Here is a 9,439-nt window from a genome sequence, read left to right as displayed (position 1 = left end):
AGCAAAGGACGCACGCTGGGTGCTTCACTGCCTTGGTCTCGTTGGACAGAGCGTAGGTACGAATGCGCGGCCGATTGGATCAGAGTGCAAGGGACAGGCCTCGTTTCACGCGTACTTTCGGCTACAGTCGAGATATTGGCTACAGCGGTCACACATACTATGTAGCCGGTGACGTCGAAGCCAAAACAATGGGACTACGGGCGCAGCTGTGGGGGGGGGGGGGGGGGTAGGCATACCTAACGGTGGGCTTCTCAAGAATGGTGACACTTTAAAAATGGCGAAATTAAAATGGTTTCAAGTGTACGCTGCACCGCGACATTGCCTTCTTTTTGACGGCAGACGAGCGGTTACGAGCAGCAACCGAGCAGCTGTACTTGTTGTCCTTACACCATGTACATATGCGACTGCCACATGATCTAATACAATTATGAATTGTTAGAGAAATTCACTTCACGGACCTGTTTTTAAAAAATCGGACACTTCAAAATTGACGAAATTAAAATTATTTCAAGTGAACGCTGCACCGCAATACATAGCCTAGCAGCACGGTTGGCGCACGGTAGAAGCAGAGCCCGGGAGGCTGTTAGGCCTATGGCCTCCCGGGCCCGGGTTCACTTGAAATAATTTAGTTTCGTCAATTTTGAAGTATCCACTTACTTAAAAACAGGTCTGTAGAGGGGACACTTGGGGCTATAACCTCAATTTTTAAAATAATACAACGTTTATAATGTTCTTTAAACATTCTGAAGCGGGGGTCGGCAGAGTTTGTCCTAAAATTGAAACTTTCACGTAGTAAGGAGAAAGAAAACAGGAAAAGAGGTCCGTATTTTATTGGGGTATTGTGCAGTCGGAGTGTACAGGAAAGGTAAATACCATCATTAGCACAGAGGACATTGGTTTTTCCAAACCTGTCGGAGAATAGCGGTCGATCAGTCGTGCACTTACAATTGGCTACCTGAATCGCCGAACGTCGCGTCCTTACCTGGTTTTACCTGATTGAAACCTTGGAGGCTCCATAAATTAAAAACCAAAATTTCAAAGAGGCATCATCGAAGTACTGCTCTGTAACTATTATATTAAAAGAACTATGATATTCACTTTTTGACCTGTCAATCGAATCTCGAAGGATTCTTGGGGCTATAGCCTCAATTTTTTCAAATTTTGACAAAGGTACCTGCTACGAAAACATAGCACTTGTTTAAAATAATTGCCAAATAAATGGTGAAAAAACATTTTCTCCAAATGACAACATTTTCGGTTAACAGAGTTATGTTTTCGCTATAAGCTTCCAAAAACTCATTTTCATCGGTGTGATAGTTTTAGTCTTATAATATAATGAAAAAAGGGTGACACGTATTTTTACGCGTCTGTAAAACCAACAATTTTTCAAACATCGAAAAGTCCATTGAGATTCGATTGATAGGTCATCATCATCGGTGAAGTAGTTTTTAAAATAATACAAGATTTATAATGTTTTTCTCCCTTCGCCACGGCGACCGGGATCGCTGAGTATTCTTCGCAAGAATATTTCGTGAAACCCCGGGCCGGGCCCGGTCGGCTCTACCATAGGATCCTGAGGGGTATGCGGGGAGTAAACGGTGCTGGGGTTCTGGTAGCTAACCCCCGTGGTGCGCGGCACTTGGCCTTTGTTGCGAGCATCTTGAGCGCCTCTCAAGTCTGTATGGCATAGGGAAAACGTGCCCCGTTCCCGGTCCCGGTGAGACCCGTCTTGTATGGGTCGACCCTTATTGTATGCGGGGAATGAAGGAAGAAATAATAATTGCTATCTCTGTTTGCAACGAAAGTGAAAACAAGACATTTCAGATAATTGCAATGCAGGAAAAGTGAAATTTAAGGTGCACATATTACATTATTGTACGAAAGTACACTTCACAGGTGTACGTAGGTAGACTATGTTAAAATCAACTAATTAGTTTTTAGTACCTCGTTCATTTCAGTGTGTAGTAATGCATGTATTCGGAGATCCGTTGCAGAACCGCGCTTTAGAATATATCTACTTGTAATCCACAACTATATAAACAGGAAAATTTTTATATAAACTAAAGATTTAACCCAAAAAGTATGTAAAATTAATTTATTAATGTTTTAGACAATACATCAATTTCAGAAAGATCACATCATTATACTTGTCATTCACATAATTATCAATTCAATGAATAGCCCATTGCAATATTTTTGTAGGTCGAGTATGTTCAAGAATATTTCGATTTTATCGATTGTCGTTGCACACGTCACTATATATTAATGTTTTCACGTAAATGAACCGAGAGCAATATTATAATAATGAATAAATGATGACATGTAGTAGTGACACGCACACACACACATATAAATTAATATTGTTAAATTACTTAACAGAAAAATAGTGGAATGTTCGACTTCAATGTCAATCATCCCAAAATTTGACAATTATTGCAGCTTACTGCGAAAATCAATATACAAGAAGAAAATGCATCTACACATGTTATTGATTTCTAACACAAGAAAATATGTTTAGTCGTGCACCTTTTGAGTGGTGCAGCTGGTGCAAGGAACACTCTTGTGCGTGTCGGTTTGCACTTTCGATTCTGACATTAACAGAACCGAAGAAATAAAAAGAAATACGCGGATTTGGTGGTGGACTACGACTCTACGGTTGCTCGGAGGAGTAGTGGTTTATTCCAGGCTACTTGGTTGACTGGTCTTGTCGTCTCTTGTCTCCTTGCAGCTAGTCTCGGTGTGGGTGGGGTCTAAGAATCTCTGTCTTCTAATTTGTTCGTGATTGGTCAATCATTGTCATTGCTCTGCGTTGACGCCTACCATTGCCAGAGGGAGGGTGACCTTGTGCCGAGGTGGCCGCGTGGTACCCTCACTCGATGGGTCCGGAAAGGCGTTATAAACCTGGGCCCGGTAAGGTGTTGTAAATTTTGTCCCGGGCCGCTACCATAAATGCTAGTGTGTTACAAACGTGGTAGACTGGAGGTAGGCCGAAGTCTGCCACCCAGATGTTTGTTTCGTCTTGTGACGGAACAAAATAAAATAGCTAATTATTACCTAAACCTCAACATTTGATCCTGAAGTTTTCACATATACAATGTTTTCTCGATATATGTCCAGAACACGGGTCTAGCAAAGGGTCTAGGGACATCTATCGGCCAGGAGATACTATTCTTTGATCCACGCGATGCCTCGGCGACCGAGGTCTTTCGAGCTATATCGATTTCATCGCTCTACCTCATTTCTATCGAATGTTCTTTGATTTTGAATCCGATTTCGTCCAAATTGACCTCTGTGCCTCGCGGTAATTAGCACCGCGTCACGCTGCTACATGCGCCACCTTCTTCAGCTACTAATAAAACAATAAACGACACATAACCCAGTGGTATTGTTTGAAATACTATACACGTTTATACTAAATGCTTATATTTCGATAAAACAAGCCAGAATTCCTTCCTACGCACGCCAGGTGCAAGACTATCTTCCATTATGCATAATTATTGTTAAATGGCAAAAAAAAGAAAATCCTGAAACATGTATCCCCTATTTTGTATCAAAGATCACACACCCAAATTTACATTAAAATGAACTAACAATAAATAAGAGAAACTGCAAAAAAAATATCAAATTTTTAATATATTGTTTAAACAAAAAACTTTTCTTAAAATTTTCTTGGGCGACTACATTTCCCATTGAAAAACACACAATTTAAAAAAAATTCAAATTTTTTCGAAGTCTGGTTTCCGAGATATCTCAAAAAATATGGTTTTGACTATATGCTCCCATAAGTTTCATCAAAATCGGATTTTCGCATCTGAATATGTTCCCTTGTTAGACGAGAAAAAGAATTGAATGCCCATCCTGAATCGCGCGTATGCGCAAAAGGGAGGCAAGCTTGCCTGTCATGAGAATCTTGTGGAGAGAGGAGGTGCGTGGTGAGCACCCACGCAGGGTGCCAGTCGTGTTCGGGTAGCGTCGCGATGCCTCTGATCGGCATTCCCGCGTAGACGCAAAGTCGTGGTGCCCGGCGTCGTCGAGCAGTGAACCGTAAAGGCCTTTGCACACTAGACCGCACCGCCGCCCGACCAGCACCGCACCGCCGCCGACGTTTTGACATTCTTCTATGTAATTTAAATGGGAGTGCGCACATATACCGGCAGCAGCACAGCACCGGATCGCCTCCGTATCGCCACCGGAAAATGTGCGCACACTAGACCGCACCGCCGCCGCCGTTTTGACTTTCTTCATAGGCCTCCTTGGGAGTGCGCACACCTACCGGCAACCGCACAGCATGGGATCGCCTCCGTATCGCCTCGACAGAAGGACATTCTCGGCGAGAATGTTCTGCCGATTTCTAGATATGCTGTTCGTACGGTATACGGGAGACGATCGTAACGAGTTGTAGCCATAAAAAACGATTGAAAGGAAGATCGAAAAAAAAAAAATAGAATTGGTTCGTCAATTTCGTATATTCGTCAAAGACAATATCAATTCTAGAAATAATATAGATATCCTTATCTTTAACGAGTAATTTATTGTTAAATTTATTATATTTATGAGTTTTTTATACTGCGAGTAAAAATATATTTACATACCACAAACATTCTGTCAATTTTTCTGTAGGTGTAACCCCTTCCCTCAGCTTAGTGTTAGAATATAAATGTAAAAATAAAAGTATGTATCGTAATCGCGTTTTCTATTTTACCTAGTAGCAATCCGAGAATTTCCGAAGGAAATTATTATTTTATAATAATAACCTGGCATGAAGTGAAATACTTTAACCTTACTTAAAGTAAGTATCCTACCTCCCCTGAACGTAAAATCTACCTTCCTTTATTTTCTGTATGCTTTGTTCAAGTCGAGGCGCTTTTCTATTTTATTGCCCACTACGGTCATTCCTTGGGATACGCAGTTCAACGCGAGCTTCAGTCGAATGAACACCATGGTCGATATCACGAACGAAGAACTGGCATCCATCGCCTTGCTGCTAGACGCAGACGAAGAAGATAGAAGACGCACGAGGAGATATTGGGTACATAGAAGTTTGCGATCAAGAAAAACCGAGGGCGAGTTCCATACCCTATACAACGAGCTATTGAAGGATGACAAAAAATTTCATCAGTATTTCCGTATGTCGTCAGTGCAATTCGAAATTCTATTGGGGAAAATAGAACACGCAATAGAAAAGAAAAACACAACTTTTCGGGAAGCTGTAACAGCAAGAGAAAAATTAGCAGTTTGCTTAAGGTATGTAAATATAATTTTCTTTATGATTATTCACAATTAGACGAATCGGCGTCTTGCATCATTTCAATTCGCAATCAATAACTGATTGACCGATTAACTGATTGACTTGATTTATGAAATTCATTGTTGTGCAGGTATTTAGGGACAGGCGACAGCTTTCGAACGATCGCGTTCAGCTATCGATTGGGTGAATCGACAGTTCGAGGCATCGTGAAGGACGTCTGTCGGAGCATCGTCGAAGAAACGATGTCGGAATGGATGCCGATACCGACGAAAGAACAGTGGGAGAAAATAGCGGACGAATTTTGGCAACATTGGAATTTTCCCAATTGTTTAGGTGCCATAGATGGGAAACACGTAACCATAAAAGCACCAGCAAACAGTGGTTCGCTCTTCTTCAACTATAAGAAGACGTTTTCCATTGTCCTATTGGCCGTTGTAGACGCCAACTACAAATTTATAGCGGTCGATGTAGGCGCCTATGGAAAAAATAGCGACGGAGGAATTTTTGCAAATTCCAAATTAGGCAGAGCCATGGCTGCCTCGAAGCTGAATGTACCTGATGAGAGACCTCTCCCTGGCTCCGAAATAAATATGCCGTTCGTTATGGTGGCGGACGAAGCATTTCCGTTAAAAAATTATATACTACGGCCGTTCTCAGGTTCGACCGTGGGTAATGAAAGGAAAAGAATCTTCAACTATCGTCTGTCCCGGGCCAGGAGAGTTGTGGAAAACGCCTTTGGGATATTATCCCAAAAATTCCGCATCTATGACAGGCGACTCAATGTCAACCCGGAATTTGCAAGCCTGATCGTGCTCACAACATGCGTTATTCATAATTACTTAAGATGCACAGCATCTTCCAATATAGGATGTGATACAATGGAAGAAACGCGTGGAAATCAGAGTGGCCGCTGTTTAAACTGTCTTCAACGACAGGGAGGAAGCTCCTCGAACTCGGCGTTCAACACAAGAGAGACCTTTGCGAGGTATTTCGTCTCAGCTCCTGGAGCTATTGAATGGCAGGACGATGTGTAATTGCAAATAATAATGTTTGTATGTTTGTATATGTTTGTAATATGTTTGTTATGTTTGGTTTTTTAATTTTAAGTATTTTGCCATTGTTGTACAATTTAACGTATCTTTATGTATCATATAGTTTTTTTAATTTTAAGTTTTTCGTCATTGTTGTTTGTATATTGTTTTATTGTTATCGGACTGATAGAAATAAAAATATTTTAATTTTGAAATTAAATATATCTTATTTCACCCGCCCTTGCGTGCTTACTTCCTAATGAGCCTGAGCGTTAATGACCTATCGGAAATTCTGGGATTGCTACAAAGTAATATAAAAAACGCGATTACGAGGCATGCTACGTTTATATTCTAACACTAAGCTGAGGGAAGGGGTTACATCTACAGAAAAATTCACAGCCTGTTTGTGGTATGTAAATATAATTTTCCTCAGGGTTACAATTCATCCAATTATTTTTTTAACTCTTATTTCTACCGCTTACATCTACTTAATCTGTATGTACATCTTAACCTAGAAAGTAAAAATAAAAATAAACATACAAATAAACTAAGAATAAACGCAAAACTAAATTAATCAGAAGAGAAAGAGAGAGAGAGACTGAGAGAGAGAGAGAGAGAGAGAGAGAGAGAGAGAGAGAGAGAGAGAGAGAGAGAGATAATAGACATAAGATAAAACAAAATACAATGATATCAAAATAATATAAAAATATAAGAAATTTATAAGTTCGTATAGTGCATCTGGTCGTCGCAGACCAAATATGATTTGCCGTTCAAGTCTCGGAACTCCAGCTCCGACACTAGATCGAAAATCTGTTTTTTCGCCATCGCCAGATTGTACGGCGAAAATTTCTTGATCGTACTGCTGATACTTAGGCAGAACCTGTCGACGTCATCCACCTGGTTCTTTTCCTTATTCTGCAGTAAGTAATTCATTACTGCCGCAGCAGCAGTCTGCTTCTCCTCCACCCTCTTTTTTCTCCGAGGCACAGGAGAATCTCTTAGCGGAACCGATTGAGGTGCCATATTACACGTAGGTGAATCACTTGCCGACGTGCTCGCTGTTGCCGTGTCCACCGTTTCGCAATTGTCTCTATCGAGAATCGTGTCGTCGGTGTCCTCAATATTCACACTGACGGATGTAATTGTCGGCCGTTCGTTGTAAAGAGGGTCCAGGAAGGCCATTTCTTCCTCGTACCTCCACTTCCGTATTGTTCCTGCTGCCTGGCCGCTCCTTGTGCTTCTTCTCCGCTTCAGTGATCGCCTGTACGATTCTCGCAAGTTGGCCCACGTCTTCTTGCAAGCGGCTTCTAAGAATAAATAAGACTGATTTAATATTTTGCGTCATCTCTAGAGCAGCTGACGGGCAAAATAATATACAATTCATATATTATATTGTCTTTTTTAATTGGAATATATTATAATTGTTATAGTTACCTGACTCTTTCATTTGTTCTGCTATTTCACACCAAACCTTCTCTTTTACTTTTGAGTCGCTGTACTTCGGATGGCTCAGGTCGTACAATATACGGAATTGACGGACCATCTCAATCAACTTTTCGTTGTCCATTTTGAGATTGAGTTTTGACTTTTAACCACGTTTATGCGAAAAGACTACCTTTCCTGACCGTTCAACGAGACTGAGCTCAAGACTGAAGTCTGTTTCCTCTTTTATACAATATTTTCGTCTTAAATAGGTGTGGGTGTCTTTGCACCCCTACTCTGATAAATCGCACTGTAACGGAATTTCCATCGGCCACACACCCTCCACACGCTGTGTGCATCGTCAGGTAACGGGCCCTTTGCCTTCGCGGGGTTCCCGTACCATCGAATTTGGCCGCTTGAAAGAAAGAAATTCGGGGTTTTTTAGGACTCTTTGCGAGGGCTATTGAGGCTGTCGCTAATAAAATCTAATTGCAACCCTAGAAGGCGTCTTAATGACTCTACCTGACAGTTTCCTCAAAAATAGCTTCAATTGCCGCCTGAGTCCTAAAACCTCTCCAATTATTTATTTAAAAAGCTGTTAACCAGAACATTTCAGAGTTCCTCGTGGTCACCGTTTTTTAAATTTCTCGGGTGTAGCATTTGTGTACATTCGTCGAAGAGGTCGGGGTCTACAAATTACTTTACAGTAAACAGATGTTGTTCGACTGTGCCGACTTCCAGCCCAATAGTAATGATGTGTCATAAACCGCCCCATACAGAGCAGCGCCGGGGGACGGTACCTAAACAAACCGAGTCCATCGTATGCCTATCCCCATCTCTGCCGCGGCTGTTGGCCCAATTTTTGAGGCCGAAGGCCGTCACGCTACACAGTATGTGTGACCGCTGCAGCCAATATTTCGAATTCAGCCGAAAATGCGTGTGAAACGAGGCCTGCCTCTTCCACTCTGAACCAATCGGCCGCGCATTCGTATCTAGATACGTCATCGCAGTCCTGCCGGGGAACCTTCTTCTAAGCTTCGCATCAATACAATGTCACCACTTCGAACCCATACGAAATGGCGTCTTGTCACCCCCTAAAATCGTGTAGTAGTGGGCGGTAACGGTTTAATATCTTAGCCCACTCCTATAACCCACAGCTTACGTCGAATATCATGGAGTTAATCACACGGGAATTTCTTAGTAAAAATAGTATCCATTGTAATGTTTTTTGAAACTTCTGTCGTATTTTAAATAAGCAGGTAATTTTTCTTGTAAATCAAAAACACATGTTGCTATTGAGTCATTGGGAAACAAGAATGGACAGATTTCCTGAAAGATGGCAACAAGACCTTACAAATAATGGAAATTATATCATTGAATAATATTAAACACGTATTTTTATAAATTGATTCGAATGTTTTCTTTGAAATACGGCAGAACTTTCCCTCCAATCTAATATATTTTTATAACAGTTTCAAGTACTCAATATTTGCAGTTTTTGATGCTCCGCGAATTAAAAAACGGAATTTCAAACAGGAAGAATCGTAGAATACGACCATATTTTTAAAAATATTTTTACACTTCAACCGGTGGTAGAATTTGCAGAACAAAGATGTTTCCAATATATTTTCATTAAGAAATCACATTTGCGTATAACATGATAAATTATTTAAGAAGTATTTTATATGTATAATTTACGTATGATAAAATACATATAAGGATGTGCGATCCTGTTTCA

At 40.9% G+C, this 9,439-nt stretch overlaps 1 protein-coding gene across 1 annotated transcript; it reads right to left on the bottom strand.

Moving 5' to 3' along the window:
- Positions 1-6,996: 6,996 nt before the first annotated feature.
- LOC143363433 (uncharacterized) lies at positions 6,997-7,846 on the bottom strand. Its single transcript, XM_076804011.1, has 2 exons — positions 7,714-7,846; positions 6,997-7,586 (listed from the first exon to the last, which is right to left on the bottom strand). The coding sequence occupies exons 1-2, from the start codon at positions 7,844-7,846 to the stop codon at positions 6,997-6,999; spliced, it is 723 nt and encodes a 240-aa protein (XP_076660126.1).
- Positions 7,847-9,439: the final 1,593 nt, after the last annotated feature.

This window comes from Halictus rubicundus, unplaced genomic scaffold (assembly GCF_050948215.1).
Source record: "Halictus rubicundus isolate RS-2024b unplaced genomic scaffold, iyHalRubi1_principal scaffold0047, whole genome shotgun sequence".
Lineage (NCBI taxonomy): Eukaryota > Metazoa > Arthropoda > Insecta > Hymenoptera > Halictidae > Halictus > Halictus rubicundus.
This window is presented reverse-complemented; position numbering and strand designations above follow the sequence as displayed.